Source organism: Perna viridis, chromosome 2 (genome assembly GCF_037379345.1).
Source record: "Perna viridis isolate PV_CMFRI_1.1 ecotype Kerala chromosome 2, ASM3737934v1, whole genome shotgun sequence".
Taxonomy (NCBI): Eukaryota; Metazoa; Mollusca; class Bivalvia; order Mytilida; family Mytilidae; genus Perna; species Perna viridis.
In genome coordinates this window covers 53,688,457-53,709,983 of record NC_142446.1, presented here as the reverse complement: position 1 = coordinate 53,709,983, position 21,527 = coordinate 53,688,457, and the positions used below count along the sequence as shown (strand labels likewise).

The 21,527-nt window shown below is 30.8% G+C and overlaps 2 protein-coding genes across 29 annotated transcripts in view; one reads left to right on the top strand and one right to left on the bottom strand.

Moving 5' to 3' along the window:
- The window catches only part of LOC148626026 (centrosomal protein of 63 kDa-like), a 34,305-nt gene extending 20,822 nt beyond the window's left edge, over positions 1-13,483 (top strand). For 13 of the 22 annotated variants that reach the window (XM_088569597.1, XM_088569599.1, XM_088569601.1 and 10 more), the window contains 9 exons: positions 319-430; positions 2,311-2,571; positions 4,044-4,199; positions 4,588-4,608; positions 5,879-6,021; positions 7,672-7,698; positions 9,088-9,251; positions 10,226-10,563; positions 11,191-13,483. In XM_088569597.1, the coding sequence (XP_088425723.1) occupies positions 319-430; positions 2,311-2,571; positions 4,044-4,199; positions 4,588-4,608; positions 5,879-6,021; positions 7,672-7,698; positions 9,088-9,251; positions 10,226-10,563; positions 11,191-11,334 (1,366 nt within the window). In that variant the 3' untranslated portion in view covers positions 11,335-13,483. The remainder of the gene's footprint in view (positions 1-318; positions 431-2,310; positions 2,572-4,043; positions 4,200-4,587; positions 4,609-5,878; positions 6,022-7,671; positions 7,699-9,087; positions 9,252-10,225; positions 10,564-11,190) is intronic. The other 9 variants (XM_088569610.1, XM_088569595.1, XM_088569594.1 and 6 more) reach the window with 5 other exon arrangements.
- A 4,572-nt stretch (positions 13,484-18,055) lies between these two features.
- The window catches only part of LOC148626025 (glutamate-rich protein 6-like), a 28,676-nt gene continuing 25,204 nt past the window's right edge, over positions 18,056-21,527 (bottom strand). For all 7 annotated transcript variants that reach the window (XM_088569580.1, XM_088569584.1, XM_088569585.1 and 4 more), the window contains one exon: positions 18,056-21,521. In XM_088569580.1, the coding sequence (XP_088425706.1) occupies positions 21,335-21,521 (187 nt within the window). In that variant the 3' untranslated portion in view covers positions 18,056-21,334. The remainder of the gene's footprint in view (positions 21,522-21,527) is intronic.

Below are 21,527 nucleotides of genomic sequence, written 5' to 3'. Positions count from 1 at the left end.
TATATAAAGCTGATTTCCGAGGAGATTAGCACAGTAAATGTAATTATTTATATACAATGTTTGAATGTGCATATTTATACAAGAATCAACTAATTTACTGATGCAATTAGTAGACAGACTGTTACATTTACGAGCAAAGGTTACTTTTTCGAACTTTACATACAGTCTGTCTTATTATGTATATTACATACTTTTGCAAATTGACAGGACTGTAAACAATCAGGATTTTTTCTTTCTCCTGAAATTAGCAAAAAAATAAGTTGGTTTACAGAATTTCTTTTGTTTCCTTGAATCAATTTATTGATAATATGTTGATAGAAATTGTAAGAAGAGTGAAAGAAAGCTGAGAGAGGAGGTATCTAAGTTGCAGGATCATTTAAGACAAGCGGTCCAGGATTGTGAAAGAACTACTGATCAGTTGGAGAAAAAGGTTTGTATCAACAACAGAATTCTTTTCTTGAACAATTATATGAATTAAAGGAGTTTTAGTGGATACAAGACTACTCAGCCCCAAGACAGCTGGTCCAACTAACTTTGTACTCACTCAAAGCTAACTTAGACCATTTTGTTTTTTGGCTAGGTAATCGAAAGGTCATTAAGAGAATAAAATTAATTAAATTATAGTTAAAGTGTTGTGAAATTATAGAGACCGAGCAACAACAATTTCATGTATAGGTAGTTGCTCTGAAACATGAATGGGTAAAGAACATAATTTCAGAAGTGACCTATTTAGGAAATGGAGATGATTGTTTGAACTTTAACTCGGACGCACAACATGTGTTATATAAAGTCTTGCATATTTCCATTGGCTGAGACTTCACCAAAATAGTAACATAGTGGTGCATTATCAACCTTGTCAAATGTTGTTTGAGTACAAATAGCTCCGTTCCTCATACACAAAGCCTAAATACATGTTAATTGTAGGTACACGTATTCTGAATTTTGCAATATTTATTTGATTGGTATTTTTATATGTGTTATTTACTTTTTAGGACAACCATATGGTAGGTTATCATTGCTAGGTTTTTGTTGCATGGTGACAAGATTTCATTGAAATTTGTTATTAATATTTTGTTGAAGTATGTTGCAAAGCTATCCAGCAAACATTATCCACCATCCTATAACAATATCGTTATTATAATGATAACATGCTTTTATATTATTATCGTATACCATATTAAATGTCATACTCTTTATATAATATTATGTTCCACTGTTCTCTCCTTTGATAACAGCTTACAATTGTTGTTCTTAAGTCCTTAGCCATCAATAATGAACAATAATTCAAAATTTTGGTTTTATCGGGTCAGTAGTTATATTTTCACGATGCTGGATAGTTATTTGTTTTGTATCATAAGCGATTAAAAGATGACTCAATACTAATTGGACCTTATGTTGAATTGTAATGGTCATTTTGTATTTCATCAACTTTAATTAGTATTTTGATTCTTAATGAGAGTGTTTAGGGTAGTTAGAAAAGTGTTTAGTGGTTTGGTAATGGTTTTTTATTGGTTACAGCGAATAACATGGTTAACTTCAGTGAAAAGAGTTAGTCTTCTCATGATAGAATGCCAGTTACTTGATAAAGTATCTTGGATAGTTAACTGGACAATTAAAAATGAGATGTAAACTAGCTATCATTTCTTGCAGGTATTTTATTCTGTGTCTGATAGAAAGTTTAAATCTTTGTCAATTGTCCATTTAAATACCTAAGCAAGTTCATCAGGTAATGGTAATTCAATCTAGGGAAGACTAACTCTATTCCATGAAATTAACTATAGTACTCGCTATAATATTCAACTTTTATAAGTGCACTTAACAATTGCATGTCCACATTTCCAATTTCTTTTATACAAACATTTTACTACAGGTTGTTTAAATGAGTTAAAAACTACTAATTTTTATATCAACAATTAAACAAATTCAATGCAAAAGGACGATAATCAGTATGCAGATGATCTCATTTTTTTCATATTACATTTAGGTAATATAGCATTTAAATTCAACTTTAGGTTAACCCTTCATTACTGTAATTGAAATATTACGAATTAGATATACAGTGAAACCTGTCTAAACCAAACCCCAATGGCCTGAAGGATTATTTGGTTTAGATGGATGTTTGGATTACACAGGCTCATTTTGTATTAAATCTGATGTTTAGGGACTTTGGAAGATGTCTGACTTACACAGGTTCCAAGTTTATCCAGGGTCTGGTGTTAGGATGTTTCACTGTATATGTGCATGCATTAATTGAAATTATTTGCATAAACATTGAAAATGTCTAAATATTGTTTTCATTATTCCTCATAGAAAACAGAGTTACAGAAAATAGAATCCGGAGAGGTGAAGAGATTGAAACAGGAAGTTAATAGACTGAAAGAAACATTGTCAACAAAACAGCTATCACATGATGCAGAACTTGATGGCATGAGGTCAGAGGTCACCAAATTGACCTCTGAACTTCATGAGAGAAATGTGACCTTCTCTACTTTGACTGATAAATCAAGCACCATGGAAAGACAACTCAGAAATGAAAATGAAATTTTAGAAAAGAAATCTGCAGAGCTCCAGGTTTGCATTTTGAGTGTTATTTATTCATTTATTTTTTTTGCAAAGCTTAGAAAGAGTTTTTCCCTTAGATTCTAGTTTTTTTATCAGTATAGAAAGTAGATATATGAAATTGAATTCAGTATTTATTTTGCATAGAATATGTCAATATACAGTATTTCATTATCACATTAATCTTTTTGATATACTTTAAATTTTGATTTGTTTTCTACAAATTAAGCTTTTTTGATGTCATTAATTCATAACATTTTGTTCATGATATCAAAGGTCAAGGTTACTAAGAACTTTGACCTTTGATTTTGTTAGTTATACCTCATTTTGTTTGTTTCACATTTATCAACACATTTGATATCATTTTGCATGTATCACATTTTCTGCATCACATCTTTAAGAGGGGACAGGTTTGCACATGAATTGACCCTTTTGTCCTAACTGCAGGCTGGTTGTTAACTTGGGTGTCATATGCGTCCACAATTTAGGGCTTTGGATAGAAAAAAAAATTCTTTGTGGAAGTGTATATTGGGCATGCACAAAGGCTACTCTGCAGTTAAGACAAAATGGTCTGTTATTTTGTTTATTGATTTCCCTTCCTGAATAGATCTCATATGTAGTTAGGAATTGGTAGAAAAATCATGTTAAGTTTTGACAGATATGGATATTGACAAAACTAGTAGTTTATAAGTGAATTTTTCAAAATTATTGAAGTAAAGTATAAAGTTTGTTGTCATGACGACTTAAAATGTGGAATTAATAATGAAATATCTTTAGCATAGGTGGAACCAAGGGTACAGCCCCCTTTATGCTCGAAATTTTTTGTTGGTAATTAAGAAAAAAAAACTTGAAGTTACTGGACTGGGTCCACCTTTTTTGAATTGCTTTTTTGATCAGCTACTAATCTATGAAGACTGTGCTAGGCTAAATTACACTGTCCTCTGAAAAGTTTATACTTTCATTTTTTCATTACATTAAATCATACTTTACATTACATTAAACCATACTTTACATTACCTAGCTATATGATGTTTAATTTAATCATATTGTCCCAGTTTGTGAATATTGAACAGTTGTTATCTACATTTTATTCAAAAAGCCTTATCAATGTTTTCACATGCTAAAAAATAGAAGATTTTGCATAATTTTTATTTATATATTGATACTTTGTTTTCACAAAATTTTAGGAAGTATGGCAACCCTTTCTAAACTGACCCCTGACTAATCTGAAGACCTGTCTAAACCAAACACATTTACATCAATTTAAATGTGTTTTGAACCTTTGTTCAATTTAAATGTATTTTAAACCTTTGTAAACCAAGCACCTTTCTTAACAAAACCAATTTTAAAGTCCAAAAGGTGTTTGATTAGACAGGTTTTACTGTGATTTACTCTACCAAAAGATAATTCACAAACTTGGGTCATTATGTTGCTATAGTAACCAAAACTAACCATTGTTTTTGTTGGACCCTACCTATTGTTAGGTTTCAAATGCACAGATTGAAGCACTTAGACTAGAGAACCGCCACCTTAGACAGACCATCTTACAGCAGGCTCAGTCTCATGCTGATAAGGGCCATACTCAGGAGCACCTACGGGCACTCAAAAGCTCTTATGAGTCAACTGTATCTAAATTAGAGGTAGAAAAATATTTTAGTTTTTATTTGCAATAGAATTAGTGACCTTGTGGTAGTTATTTTTATTCGGCAGTTGTTGCATGGATCTTTTTATGTTCGTAGTTTTAAGACATTTAACAATCCTCATGTAGTAAAGATGATACTGTTGAAAAGATCCTGTTATGAAAATTCTTTTTGAAACAACAATAATGTAATTTCAAGTGTTATAATGTTCAAAGGATAAAAAAACCAATATACTGAGATGGTTCTTATTGAAATTTTTATTGAAACCGTAGCAAAAATTCAAATTTATGATAAAAAGAGTTTTCAGCAAGTATTTTCTACCGATCGACAATACTTTCCCAGTAAATCAAATTTCTACATAATTCTCTTCCTTTGCAATGGTATTTAGGAAACACCAAAGTCTGAACAGGTTTTTTTGTTTGTTCATTTGCAATATTTTATATTATAAAGCTATAGTTTGTTGTGAGTGATTATATAATTGTATGTTGAAGTGAAAATTGCTATTTGCACTTATTAGATATAGTATTCACATACATTTGTACCTATATGTTATATCAATACAGCTTTTGACAGTAAAAGAATAGCAACTTTTATGTAGCACTCCAGCTAAGAATCATGCAAAATGTGATACATGGTTTGAAAGCCTACATATCTTTATTTTTGATATCTTGTTTAAAATGCTTTAGTAAACAGAAATTAACATTTGGTTTTTCATATAACTCATGCTTATGGGAGATAAAAATTGTATAGAATGCAATATAGAATTCAAAAGTAAGGGAGATAACTCTGTAAATGACACTCAAATACAATAGAATCTATTGGATTTTCAATGTTGATTATCTCCTAAGAGCAGGCAGATTTGAATGAATAATTACACATTTCATAATATAGATCCATAAAACAACTTAATTACAAAAATAAGAATATGTAGCCTTTCTTGGGGTGTATCACATTTTTCATATTTTGCATGATTCTTACAAAGACAGCTACTTAAGCATACTTCATAATAAGAAGTGCTAATTGTGTGCTTTATGTGATTATGTTTGGTTTTTATGTTTTAATTGTTGCTGGTCAAGGTCAAGGTCAAGGTATGCTTATTAAATGGCTTCACAGATCGCTTCGACAAGATGTTGGCTTTTTTTTGTATGTTATAATTGTGAAATATGATTATGAATTTCTTTGCCTTATCTATTGCCTGATTCAGTTTTAGTGACTTCTGTATCTACACTAAGACTCGTTTTCAAAATGCTGATATTTCATATTTCTTACAGTGAGTAATATAGTCTTCCCATGGTTGAATGATAGGCTTCTGATTGAACGTCTTAGTGAAGTGGACAATTAACAAGGAGATTTAAACTTTCTATCATTTCATTGATATTTTCATCTAAGTTTGATAGCAAGTTTGATCATTTCCCAAGGAAGTTCATCTGGCCATTGTCATTTAATCAAAGGAAGACAGCTCTTTTCCCTGAAGTTAATTTTATTACTTGCTTTAAAATTTCGGCATGAATTCAAGTCTATGCCTTTAAGTAAGTAATGAACAAAGCCAATACTGGTACTCTTTACTATACTAATCTTTGAAAAGGGTGGACTATACATACTTCAGTCTTGAGCAGTTTGTTAATTGTTTTTCTCAGAATGTGATTTTTGGTAATTATTTATTAAAATATTATTTACAGCATGAGAATAGACAGTTAAAGGAAGATGTAAGTTCTATGAGAGAGGAGATGAATGAAATGGAAGAGAAGTTTGAGGAACAGCTACGACAAGCATTAAGGGAATCAGAGGCCTCTGCACAGGAAATGAGGGATATTGAAGACAGGTGTGTACAGCTGTTAAGACTTCCACCCTATTTTCTGTTTTATATGCATGATTCAATAAAAAACAGAAATGCTTTACTAGTAATTAACATGAAATATGACTTAAAGTTTGTAGATTTTATACCCCCACTCATTAGATTGAGGGCATGCAATCAGCTTGTCTGTCTGTCCGTACAATACACTTTTTTAAACAGATTTCTCAGCTTCTATAGGAGAGAATGCTCAGATATAATGTGTATTTCTTCTAAGCAATGACTTGAACCATGTCTCCCCAGATTCCTTGTTTATCTACTCTCTGCTTACCGTAAATAGTTGAGTGGGGGTATTCTTAGTACGATGTAGCAAGCAACTTCTTGTTATTTTATATTGAAACTGCTTTTTAACACTGACACTGTAGAAATGCATTACGTGTCTCTTATGAATATGTGTACATATACATTGTAATTGATATCTTATGTTATCGCTATTTTGTTTAAAATCCCTTTGATCTTGCTATACGATAATTTTCAATCTCATGCCAGTCAAGTGAGAATGAAAGTTATCGCTAGTTTCCATGTCCCCGTGTGACATACAAGCAACAGTGTAGGAATATTTGACGACCCAAATAACCGTCTGTTTGTTTACTGTGAATGAAATAATGGCTAATTTGTGGCAATGTTTTCTAGTCTATAATGGAAAATGATTAAATACAGTAACTAACCCGATTAGAATGAATAAATTCCAAAATTATTCTACAAATGTTAAACGTGACTGTCATAGTTACCCAATTTTTTTCAAAACAATGTGTATCACAGCTGCACAACATATGTGACGTCACGTAGCACGTCGCTGAAAAAAAAAAACCGAAAGGAAATTTTGCAGCGCTTATAAAACTAACATATTTAGATAAAAAAAAATTGAAAATAATAGAAAACTAATGCCTTATAATTCAGCAAAACAGTGATAAACAGATTATTAAGTATTTTTTCAACTTGCTGGGGTTTTTCATGCTCATCTCGTTGAAAAAATATTAAATTATCTAATATTATCTACAAATATTAGCATTTGTCTGAAAGAAAGTCTCTATTTATTTTTGCTAGTGATTTTGAAGAAGGGTAAGCTTTTGGAAATGTCACAATCACAATAAACATCTTTAGTATCAGTCTTTATAAAAATCAGACAGGAGGTTATTCATGTATGTCAAAAACCCACCGAATTCAGTTTAATTTCTTGTTTAGAAACAGTTCCTGATCACATAACCAGGCTTAGTGTTTCATTTGGTTGTTGCACTTTTGAGATAAAAATTATATAGATTGTACATGAAATTGGAACTTTGCAAGAGTTATTGTTCTTGATTTTGCTTGATTTGGTTGATTTTAGTGGTAGATAAATACATGTATATGGTTTTCTAAAAAGTGCAGATCTGAATACAGAAATAAATATTGCTATGTAAATATATAGCATATGTAGAATGACAAAGTATTGTTTGTTCGGTGGGTTTTTCTACACCATGAATCACTTTACTATTTGCATTGTCTGAATTTTATGTGGACTGGCACTTAACACTACAAGTAGTGTCTAGGTCATCTTTTCAATAGACCCATATATGTATACATGTGTATAATTTTTTCAGAGTAAATATTTTAATACCTAAATTTCTATATATTTTCTAGCCTTGGTTCAATGTCTGAAATAAAAAGGTGAAACACAATGCATCGTTCATCTGTGTGATCTTAACTACTGTGTGGTTTTAACCTGTGCTCATGGACATCTTTTAAATGGATCATCTGCATGAAAACTCTCGTCTTTTCTTCTCCACATGATTCTCTCCAACCATTTATATCCACAATGTTTTATTACTTGTCTTGATTCATTTCTATAACCATCATCATCCTTTAAATCTAGAAAAAAAAAGCATTTTGAAGTTTTATAATTGAATATGACTTTTAGAGTTATATTTTGTAGTATTGAAATGTGCATGTTTTATATATCCACAAATTTAAGATGCAATGTTTAGATTCTTGCAGAGATAATGCGCTGGATGTAAGATATTTCATCTTGTTTAAAAAGTGACGCTTGATTGTTTGAAAGATTCATGAAATGAATGTCAATGCATGTCTAGTGAAATGATTGTTTCACAAGATTTGCTTGAATGAGACATAAAATGTATCGTTGTATGTTTTTCAGCGGGATGAATTTGCAAATGAATTTTATGTTAAAAATAGCATTAAATGCTTTAGGTGCTTTATGATATAAGGAAACAAGCTGTGTTTAAAAAAAACAATTTGTGGGCATGATTATTGGTAATTATAGTGAAATCTATCTTAACCAAACCCTGAATAATCCAAAAACCTGTCTAAACCAGACACTTTATAAAGTCTCTTTAAATCAGTTTAAATATATTTTGAATGTTGGTAAATTGAACTCTTTTTGGAAACCTTTAAGTAGTACTCCAGCTAAGAATCATGCAAATTGTGATTCACAGGTAAAAAGCCTACATATTTTTATTTTTGATATTTTATTTAAAATGCTCTAGTAAATGAAAATTAATATTTGGTTTTTCATATAACCCGTGCTCATAGGAGATAAAAATTGTATTGAATGCACTGTAGAATTCGAAAGTAAAGGAGATAACTCGGTAAATAACATTAAAATACAATAGAATCTATTGGATTTTCAATGTTCAATGTTGATTAACTCCTAAGAGCAGGCAGATTTGAATGAATAATTACACATTTCATAGTATAGACCCATAAAACAACTTAATTACAAAAATAAAAATATGTAGCCTTTTTTTGGAGTGTATCACATTTTCCAGATTTTGCATGATTCTTACAAAGACAGCTACTTAAAACAATCTGGTTTTGATATGCACAGGCCCTGAAGAATTTTCAAGTATTTACTTAAATAATGAGTACAAGACTTCAATAGATTGCTTTTATAGTAGTTTGGCCAGTGTCTTATCCTATAAATGATTTTACGGAGCATATTACCAGCACTTTATTTTGGACAAAATGACAATGGCTATCTATACATTTAAATCATGACATAAATCACCAATTTATTTTGTTTGTGTATATTATCGTCAGACGTATGCTGGGTATAGAAGATTCAGCACAGAGGAGAATAAAAGCCATGGAAACACAGATGACCTCTACAGTACAGAGATACGAACAAGAAATTAAGCTTCTACGCATGCAGAAATCACGACTTGAAGATCAACTAGTTATTGATAGAAATGAAAACCAGTTTGGTATGTGCGATTTTAGCTATGTTATGTAATCTTCCTAAGAGTTATAATGTGTACTATACTTTCGATTTCCAGGGAAACAAAAATATTTTCATGGGACAAATGCTTTATTAAAAACCCAGTTTTATATGACCGAAAAAAAAATGTATATTGTTACGGCACTGTTGTTGCTGTTGTCATGGTAAAAATTTATATTATACTTTTATTTTGTAGATTTTGTTTGGCAAGAGTAATAATTGTTTGCGATAGCATTATGTTGAGTAATAGGAACCTAGATCTGTATTTCTATACCATATGGGGGGGTTACTTTGGCAGGTGTATAAAGATAACCGTAAAATTTTGGCATTTCTAATTTTTGCAGATGCTAAGTGGTTCACAGAGTATTGAAGTCAAGAGTAATATTTTTTTGGAATTTATTTTGGCGTTTTTAGACAGATCGCTTAAATGCACCAAAAAAAGCATCCCTGCTAAAATTATGCACTGTACAGTATTGAAATGCCAATGGTTGATATCCTTCTATTTTCTTTATTCATTGACTTTGTCATCTTCTTGGATTTGGAACATTTAATGGACTTTTATAGAACTTTATACAGTGTTTGTGCATTATACATTGACATGCAGTAAGAAATTAAATGATTAAAAGGATGGGTGCAATGAAAGTATTCAACTTCAGTGGCTTAAAAATTTAAATATTGAGTTTGTCTTCAAATAAGCTTGCTACTTCAGATTTGCTTTTAGTTTAAAATAAACTTATAAAAACCTAATTGAAATTTTGATCTAGTGTACCAGATACAAAAATAGTGTACCAGATACAAAAACAGTGTATCAGATACAAAAACAAAGATTGAAAGTGTTTTGTTTACTTTATTTTCATATCAGAATTAATTCTGGTACATGGTATTTACCAGTAGAATACTGAATCACATTGGGGTTGACAATTGTGTCATCATTTGTTTACTGTGATTTCTTTTACACAGGAATGCATAATGATCGAGAAATAGATCTCCATTCTCTAGCATCAGAAGAAGATTATCATGAAATTCGAGGAGATGGACACTATCCTGTAGAAAATGGACACTACACACGAGAAAATAGACTCTATACTAGTGATAGTGGACACATTACTAGTGATAATGATCCGTATTTACCAATCAGTGATAACGAACATTATCACCATGATGGTGAACCTAGACATTTGGTGAATGGTGGTAACCATATCCATGAAGATCACCATGAGAACAGTTTCTCTACGATATTAAGTAGCCGTCCTATGTCAATATCTGAGAGTATACAGGAACCCCTAGATCCTGATGAGGTATTTTATTACTTAGTTTATTAACAAGTGCATTTATAGTTTATATTTTATTTCAGGAAAATATTTTTGTCTCTTCATCATAAATTCATTAAAAGTCCTTTATAGCATCTCTTTTAATTAAAAGAAAGAACTAAAATATAAAGGTACACTAAGTAGGACTTACAAAATTAATTTTAAAACACCGCATAAAAATGCAAGAGATTACTTTGTTTTCAGGGATAATTTTTTTTTTTCGCTTTGAAATATGGATTTTAATTCTTTCTTTTACTGTTTATTAATTTCCAATTTTACCAATTTCTGCTTTGTTGGTCAGCCTCATAAAATCATCCCTGTATTTTGCACCGTTGTTATATTCTTATATCTCTTTATTTTTTATTTACCGGTAATATCTAATAATTATTTTCATTCAGATATTGTACAATGCAGTTTTGCAAAAATTGATGTTAGGATCTAAATGAATGTTTTCATTATTACAATCACGTGACATTAGTAAAAAACAAATTCAGATGTCAATTTCAAATGTCTTGACAGAAAGCATCGTGTTGTTGCATTTGGCTTGCTGTAGTACTAGTGATAATTTCTATCATTATTTTATTGTCAGCTGAAATAATTGTTTATATTTCACAGTTCAACCCTGGGGAATCTGTAGCACAGAAATTCTTAGCAGCTGAAAACCAAAGAGCAAGAGAATTAGAAAAGTTAATTGATTCTCATATAGAATCCTTAAGAAAAGGAACTGAAGCCACTATTAAAAGACACACTAAACGATAGTGTGTAGTACTTTGAGGTCCAGTGGAGACATTCTGATATTAACAATACTTCCCTTACTACAAGTACTATGGTTACAAAACTCCCTGAATTTAGCTGTATTACTGGCTGTAAAATCAAGAATATAGAAGCCTTAATATGGTGTTCAGCTGTCTAAATGTGGAAGTTATGAAGACTAGTAAAACTGAACAAACCTTCTGCTGTTGTTGTCAGTAATTGTCAGTTTTTGTTAGTTGATTTCTTTGTGACCATAACCAAACGGTTAAAGGAATGAAATTCGATAAACATTCCGTCCATTATAAAATTTGTTAGCATGACTCGCATCGTCATAACCAGATGTTTATATGTGTTAACCAATAATTTTTTTATGACTAATGGAGGGAAAGATTGGTATTTGTATGATATTCCATCCATCCATTTATTGTTCAGATTTATGTTGCAGTCTTTATAAATACATGTATCAGGCGGAGATGATGCATGCATATCAGACCCATCAAATGCATTTTTATTTCTTATTCAGAAACAGTAAAAAATTGTTTTTTCCTTGAGTTTTTTCTGCACCATGAATCAACACTTCCATTGTCAGTGTCTGAATTTTATATAGATTGGCAGTAAAAATGCACTCAGGTGCTTCACCATGTGCTTTGTAGTGCTGGAAATGTGTTTGTTTAATGTCATATTTTAAAATCAAAATTACATAGTTGTGCTGTTCTGAAAAACACTTTGATGTTTTATTTTGTGCAATGTGTTTGTTCCGTCCAAATTTTATGTTCATTATGTTCCGGATCATCTATATTTACTTTGAATATTTTTATGAAATGAAAAAAAATGAAGCAAGTCTAAGATGTTATTGAATAAAATGCATTATTAAATGTCTTTTTGAAAAGTAATAATTTGCTTGAATGAGATTTGTGAACTTTTGAAATGTGTCACTGCGTGTATGTTTATTGGTGTGTATTTGTATCAGATAAGTCGTGAAGTAGAATAGATTGTGAAGTCATCAAAGAAAACTGTGATATGGAGGACTTTAAGTCTCTTTCTATTGGCTAGTTAGGATAGGTGTGGAGTTACGTGTGTTTCTATGTAAATGTGTGTATTTGTGTTAGTATTGCTTTGAGTAGGTGTGTTCTAGAAATGGTTCATCAGAAGTTACTACATGTTAGATACATTAATTCTGGTGTAGACCTAAAATATTAAATATGATTGTGGGTCCTTTAATTTACCAATCTTGAACATTTATGTATTGTTGCAGACCCTGATTACAATTTATCAGTTTATAATTCCATTTCGCCTGAATATAGCTGAAATATTGCTGCTCGGGCATTAAACCCCAACAATCCATCAATCAATATAATTCCATTCAAAACTTGACAATATTTTCTCAATATTTTAAAGATTTTCCTACTCTCAGACAATTTTCACATATACATATATAAATTAGGTTGCCGGTTAATGACAAAATACATGTAGAAAGGGTCTTGACAGTACAAGCATACACAATACATTATACAAGTTGTGGACAATACAGTACAATTCAAACATAATTGACTTTAAATTGATACATATGAGAATTACATATGATGTTTGACAGATTAAGACTAATCTACAGGTATGAAAAGCATCTTAAAAATATTTCAAAATTTTTCCAACACATATTTACTTATTTCTTAGTACTTTAACATTGCATAGCTTTAATATTAATTGGTATGATAATTATCTCCCCTGAATATATATATATACATTTCTCAACTGCATTTTGTTTTCATCAGGACAAATAAATAAGTAATGGAATTCATCCCCCTAAGTTTCCATTTTAACTTCAACATTGTTCAATACACACTATATTTTCTTGGGATTTTATTCCAGCTCCTAATTTCTACATAGAACATTGGAATACAGGGACTTTAATACATAATGTATGACATCAGATTGAAAAATGTCCATATCATTAGGTACCTACTTATATATTTTATCTCAGGAAGTGATAAATAATGACTGTACTGCACAATAGTGTCTATGAATCTAGTTAATTTAATTTGTGACATTGAAAGTGGTGTCAATTCCATGTAAAGATTGAATTTAATTTATTTAGATATTTATGTGTAAATCTGAAAGTTAATATATTTTTGAATAAATACTCTTATTTGCTGAATATGAGTTGTGTTTATATTTTATTTCGATGATTGTGATGGTGCTTTCATACCTGGTATTTATTTCATTACAGTGTGAGGCAGTGACTTAATTTGACTTAAACTCTTTCATCATTTGCAGGACATACATCATCTATGAAGGTTTTCCATTTTCTTCAGTCCTGGGTGAGCTTGTCAATCTGACCTCAAGTCTTGCCTTGTCATTTTACCTCCTGTTTTGTTGATCTTTTTCAGGACAGGGGTTTTTGCAGTGCCTATTTAAAATCTCTTCAATGTGTAGAGTGATACTAAGGTGTAATAAATTGTCATGACCTACATACAGGTTTACGTTATGTTCAACCAAAAACACTTGGACATAACTCAAGAACACTATGACATAGCCCCTAGAACGCTAGGAAATAGCCCAAAGAACACAAGGACATAGCCCCAAGAACGCTAGGAAATAGCCCAAAGAACACAAGGACATAGCCCCAAGAACACAAGGAAATAAACCCAAGAACGCTAGGAAATAGCCCAAAGAACACAAGGACATAGCCCCAAGAACGCTAGGAAATAGCCCAAAGAACACAAGGACATAGCCCCAAGAATGCTAGGAAATAAACCCAAGAACGCTAGGAAATAGCCCAAAGAACACAAGGACATAGCCCCAAGAACACAAGGACATAGCCCCAAGAACACAAGGACATAGCCCCAAGAACGCTAGGAAATAAACCCAAGATAGCTAGGAAATAGCCCAAAAAACACAAGGACATAGCCCCAAGAACGCTAGGAAATAGCCCCAAGAACACAAGGACATAGCCCCAAGAACGCTAGGACAAGCCCCTTGTACCATTAAACCTAATGACAAGTTGCATATGGTTTATTTTTATCCCAAAGTTGCTGTCTTGAATCTTTGGAAGCAGATGGGGGACACAGAGCACTGTATAATATTCTTTTTTTTACTGAAAATTAATTACCAAAGTTTCAAGTTAGAAAAGTCATGTATGCCATATATTTTGGAGTTACAAAAAAAATTGCAATAATGTTAACATTTATATTATACACTTTAGACACTTTCACATACGATAATTGGATACTATTGTGGCAGTTAAATTATAAAAGTCAAGATACAATGTACTGAGGTCAAATCAAAGTATATTATGAGTCAGATATCTGCCTTGCTACACTTCAATCATTCTTAACACATTCACAATCAAACTGAATGATAAAAGGTTTATATACTTTCCACTATTGGAACTAACGCTGACTTGTGAAGCAAAGAATAGAAAACTGAATGGATGTTTGGAAAGTCTAAAACAATGAACCTACAAGTATCACAGGGATCATGAAAAAAACAGTGACTTTCTACATACATATTGAAGGGTAAATAAAGAAATGCATAATAGAAATTATAATATTTCTATAAGTACAAGTATATTGTATTTGTATAATAAAACATGTTATGTTGTCGAATATTTTGCCCATCACCTAAATAATATCCAACTAGTTGATTGCTGGCAGTACATGTAAGATCACATCATTGTTGGACGTGGGCCCAGTCAATATCCTCTTTCTGGTACAACTAGCACTATCCCTTAATCTAGTTTAGGAAAGCTAATAATCGGGGTTTTTTTTACGACATTGACTAGCTTTTGGGTCTTTCACAAACTGGTTGAATGTTAGTAAACACATTTGTGGTAGAGCCCAGCCTTTGGGGTACCTGACAGAAGATTTTGGTGAGATTTAGTTCTACTGGCTAGTCTCTTCTGTTGACAATCTGGACTTTTCCAGAACCCCTGTTTCCTCACCTTAACCAATTCACTGTTTCTTCTATTGTAATAAAAGTGGTTAGCACGCTGATGAAAGGTTGAAATAATTCAGGACTTAATTAAATCATTTTTTTTATCATTGTAATGCTCAGAATAATGCTACAAGTGATAATACAGATGTTCCAATTTCAATCAATTAACAATTCTTATAGCCATAGTCAAAATTATATAAGTTGGCATTTCCTAGGAGTTAAGGGGAGATCATTTATAAGAGCATTATTTAAAACACAAATTTCAAGAAGATGGTTGACATGGTAATGTAATAAGTATTGAAATTCCTTGTGACTTGTGCCATACAGTAATTCTGGATAATTTCAGTAAAATATATCACATTATAAGAATTCCTTGTCTATTTTTTTTTGTCATGGAAGGCATGTTGACAAACACCTAAAAACAAATACAAAAAAAAAAACATGACAAATCTCATTGTTTTCACTTAAAATTACTGCATAATAACAAGCAAAATAAACTCTCAATATTCATTTCATAATTTGTCCTCAATTTTTTCTAAAACTCAGACATTTAGAATCATCACTTATGAATTATCTCCCCTTAACATTTCATGAAATTCAAAATGTGAATATTTTGAATTTTAAAGTATATTTAAATTACACCAAGCTGTCTCTTTGTAGTATCAAAGTACTAGGAGTCACTGTGAATTTTACTGTGATCTTAATAATACCATTTGCCCTTATCTTATTTTTTTTTATGTCCATCATATTGAATAGTGTTATTCAGAATCCATTTAAGCCCTGTGACCAAAATTTGTTTCTTCACTCGTTATACTGTGATGTTACTTATTTCTTCAAAAAGTTAGATTACCTTAGGATTTTGTGATTTTCTATCCAAATGGGTGATTTGTTTTGTTTAGGTATGTCCAACTTTGTTTTTTGTTTTTGTTTTGTTTTTGTTTTTTTTTTTTTATTTTGCAAATGGGATGACTTGACAAAGCAGATACTGTACTCTTATTTTTGTCTGTGTATTTATCATTAGATGGATAACTTGAAAAAGAAGATACTGTGACAAAATTTAATTTGAAAATCAAATATGGACAAAAAACCTGTATTTTTTTAGTAGAAGTGCTTGAAAAATTTTGTTTTCTCATAATCTCTTGAGTAGTGAAATATAATCAGTTCAATTTAATTTCCTGAAATAAAAGTTCACAAATATATCAACTTGATACTCGTATAATAAAGTCTGGATAATTATACATTTGACAAATCAATTCACTCTTATTTTTTAGAGACAATTTCTGATACATCACTTTGAGGGTAGGTTAACTGGTAACCTTTCCACAGACTAAACCGTAACCATAAAATATGTTATTGTAGTTCTTACACTTATTACAGACAGTAGTATATAATATAATTTTGTGACATTTTTCTACTTGCAATTTTCTCTAGTGATGCATTACCTATTTTGTCTGATTTATTTTAGACTTGACTTGATTATGGATCAGATTAGTGTTCGGTAATTTTGTTGTAACCTTTGATATTTCAATTTTTGTGTATGATTTAAATTGTTGCATTTTTAATTTTGGCATTTTCTGGAACCAAATAAACCAAAATTGAACTAGAACAAAAAACAGTATCTTCAATGTACTGGTCATATCCACTGCATCATAGCTATTTGCAATACCTATTGTTTGCTGTGTTAAGTGTTAATGTTTTTCATTATTACTTTCTTCTTTTTATTTCAATATCTTGAGTCATCCTGATAGTTTGGGTCTTACTAACCACTTTTAACGTTTCCATTACTTTACATGATAAAAAAGTAATTTTTAAAGTTTCATTGTGAATTCCCGGGACAAATCACATCTTAAAGTTGCATATCATTGCGAAGCTTGAAAAATAAGGCTTCCAAAATCAAATGTAGAACTTCTTCACAAAATTTACTTGAATAAATAATACTGAAAATCCACATTTTGACCTTTTCAGCTAACTGACAGCATGGAGGCAAATTACTCACACATGTAAACAATATTCATACACTTTTGTAGTTAATTACATATATGATTTTAAAGTACACATTCTCAGCTTTATTTTGACTACTTTTAATCATAATACACACAAATAATGCACTTACAATGCATATGTCCAGGTTCAGTGTGTTTTTGGTACTACATAGGGGGTTGGCCATTTGTCCCGGAAGTGGTTAGTGAGACCTTGAGAAGACATTTTTGTTGCCCTTTATAGATTAACAGTGCCTTGTAGCATACATGATAAAAATAGGGTCATCATTTGGAGCAAGCACCTGTTGAAAACATAAACTACAATCCAACTAACTTGACCTTGATTTTATTGTTCAAATCATCATGTTAAATATTTCACCAGATGTGGGATTTTTTATCAAATAATCACTGAAAACCAATTATAACAGACCAAAAAACAGACTTGAGGATGAATATATAACAAATCCCTATAAGGACTTCTAAAAAGTCTAAACCATGGCCTTTTTTTTCTGTTTGTAAATACTATGATAGTGCAAACAATGATGATGTTCAAGGGAAAGAGCTGGTCTTCCCTTGATTAAGCCATAATCACCTGTTGAATAACATGACAATTGACAAGGAGATTTCAGCTTTCTGTCAGATAAAGATTAAAATATCTATGAAATAATAGAAAGTTTAAACCTTTTTGCCTATCATTCATTTGATTTTCAAAGGTATTTCATCAGGTGAGTGTCATTTAATAAAGGAAGACCAACTCTTGAACATCATCATTGCATGCGCTGTTATACAATCAATTTGAGAAAAGAACAACTTAATACAAGAATAAATGCAGAGTTTATTGTCTAAGAACCTTAAACAAGTTCTCTTCTTGTAAAACTAGTGCAAAAGTACACATTGGCGGTAAAACTGATATAGTGCATAAAATGATCTTCATGGAACTAACAATTAAGTCAAGTGAGGAAGGTTTGTCGTTACGAGGTACATCTTATGATCCTAGTCAAACATATACATAGTACACATTGAATGATTAACTAAATGTTTGTGATTGTTTCAGGTACATATCCTTGAAAAAATAGGTTTTTAACTTCAAAATAGTCATTATTGTTTTAAAAAAACAAACATATTACTTGTCTAAATACTGTACAGTGAGTAATTTTTGTGGAGTGATAAATTTGGTGTTTTTAGCAGTTTGTCTAGAAATGCGAAAATAAATTCAGCAAAATCTGGGCTTAAGTACTTAGTACAACTGCAAAAATTAGACATGCCTCAATTTTAGTATACTTTTTGCCTAAAAATTACCATATTTTACACCCTCTAAAATAACCCACCATATGGAAAAGTTTTCACGCTTCATAAATCAATTACGCGAAGAAAAAAACAATAAAATTTAAAATAGGCTCTTGTAAGGCAATAATCAGCTTAATATTTTTTGTACACTCTACACATTTAAGAATTCTTTAGATAGCTATATCAAATCAAGATGTATGTTTGGTCAACATTTTGGTAATAACAAAAATGAGAAAAAAAAAGTACAATGAAAAACCCAAAGATTGAACAAGAACACGAATATACCTCTGTGAATGAAAAATAAATATAACAACTCAACAAACGTAACAGTAGGAACATGACTAGCAAAGGTAGGATGGATGATTGAAGCTTTATAATGTACTGGTACCGTCATGTTTGAAACACATGGCCTGATCTAGAGGGAGAAATGAGAAAAAAAGTATTTCTCCTTGTTTTTGCTCACTTCTCCCATTTGTCTTTGACTGGGAGAGTTTTGTAATACATTACATAGATAAAAATGTCAATATTGTTATTTTTCAAACAGAATTTACTCTAACTTATTGCCATGATTTCTAGATTGGGCCCTGTTTAAAACACTCAGGTATTCCAGTTCAACAGTTGGAATATACCTGCTGTACTTAAAACCAGCAATTTAAAAGGTAAAAATAATAGATTTTGAATCATGGCTAAAAAAAACTGAACTAGACCCATATTACCTCAAAAAAGGTTCAGTCACTAAAGTTTGTACTATGTTTTCTAATATAAAAGCTAATTTTCTAGGTGCATGCATATATTAGCAATGCTATGAGATTCTTTTAATAATTGAAGTTATGAATTTGAATAGCTAATGGAATGTGGCAGTTTATACATGTATACATAGTAACACAATAAAACCATAGAGAAAAATTTTCTTTGCTTATCATAAAATTAAACACCGTTATATTTAGTACAGTTCCAGAGAATACCAAAATTTGCTAAAAAAATCAGATGATATTAGAGTACAATTTCAACTTTTTAAAACAAATTTTTGACAAGTCTTTAAATAAAAACATTTACACATAACAATTTAAACAATCAATACAAAAACATATCACAGATATCTTTATAGAAATATTTTCCACTATAAAATAAAACCATAGAGTACTAAGCACCATAAATCTGGTGTTTTCTTCTTAAAGCCAATAGTACTATATTGTTAAAAAAATAACATTCTCAAATAAAATATGAATAAAAAAATAAAACATTGACAGCATTAATTATCAAATTGCCATACACTGTATTGAATATATATATAACAAATAACAATTTTCCTATTGATATGTAAATCAAATGTCTGAATATCACATAAGAAATTATATTTTTTTGACACACTGGCATATATACAAGCGAAAGAACACAAAATATCTACCTCAAGCAAGCACATTGAAAAATAAAATTAAGTGAAGGTTTAACTAGATACTTGTGCATTGGTCATGAGATGCTTGCCTTTGATTGAAACAATGAAATCAAATGAAATAAGAACTTTTCTGAGGAATAAGACTAAGCCTTACATTATCCTATGCACAGATACCTAGCCCTATAACTAACAATGGGTTGTCTTCATAATATCTTTTGTAAGGCAGTGGTTAAAGATAGGTGTAAGTGAAATACACATAAGTGTTCAGTTTTACATACATACCTATACACATCAAAATGCACAGGGGTAGGTGGACAAAAAAATAGATAAATAGGAGGGCATCCTGACTGACCAACAAGGGGGTGGACACTGTCATGCTTCAGTAATTTTCCTTCATTTTCCTATAAAAATGGGAGTGTGCACACCAAATGAGCCAGGTCTAAATCTGCTTTTGACGTTTATCATAAATTTTGTATGAATTTTCATGAGTATCAAATCCAAGCTCCTTTAAATAATTTAAAACTCCTTTTTCCAGAAATTCTATGATCTGATGAACAAGTAGATTCTCTAAAAGCAAAAACCAAAAGCAGACTATCAATCTGTTAAAATTACTTAAGTTGCTGCACATTAAACTGAGGTTGTGCATTGTTCACTTACAATAATCATACTCTACATATAAAAGAAAGCCTTAAATACAACATAGCACAATAAATGAACTAGCTTTATTGCACAAAACTCTTCTGAATAAATATCATAAAAATCTTCATTTATACACTATTTACAACAAAAGCTCTGTATTAAAGCTCCGGTTTAATTTTCACAGCAGTATCCCTTATAATGACATTTGTAATACTGAAAAGGCTAAGTGTAAATAGGGAGAAAAACCGTACAGCCCAACCTTAGAAACCACCTGTATAGAGCAATAACCAGTGGTAAGAATCTATGATTAAAATAGCCCTATGTAATGCATTCTTGTAAAATTAACCGGTATATAAAGGATACATGTCTTATGTGGCACAATTTTTCTCTCCCTTGGAAGGTCACTTTAGGCAGGTTTCACTGTATTTGGACGATATCTCTCTTTCACATTTGTTATTTTTAGATAGACACAAGTGTCGATTTAGTTTCTTACAAGGACAAACATCTTTGTATTAATCATTACAACAGTCCTAATGAACAAAATAATTTCCATTATAATAACATTCAATAACTTATAACATTAAAGTTTTACACACAAAAAAGAAAATTTATACCTTCTTGTGATTAAAAATTTCTTTGGCTACAGCAAACAGTTTAAGAAATATAAACACATTATAAAAATATTCAATAGTTCAGCAGTGATTAAGATACCAAATATCAGCAGAGGTTCAAAGATATTAAAACAATAATTTTTTAAAACTTTCTAGTTTTATCAGCTAACAACAACAATAGGTTTTCCTGGTTTCTTGTTCTGTTGTGCTGTTATCTGTTCTTGTCTTTCCTTCTTCATTCTCTCCGTTTTCAAGCTTTTAGAAGTGATATGTAATGGTGGCAAGATTTTATCTATCTTTGGAGACTTGGGAAATTTTAGTAGTGTTGACACTTTATCTAATAATGTCCTACAA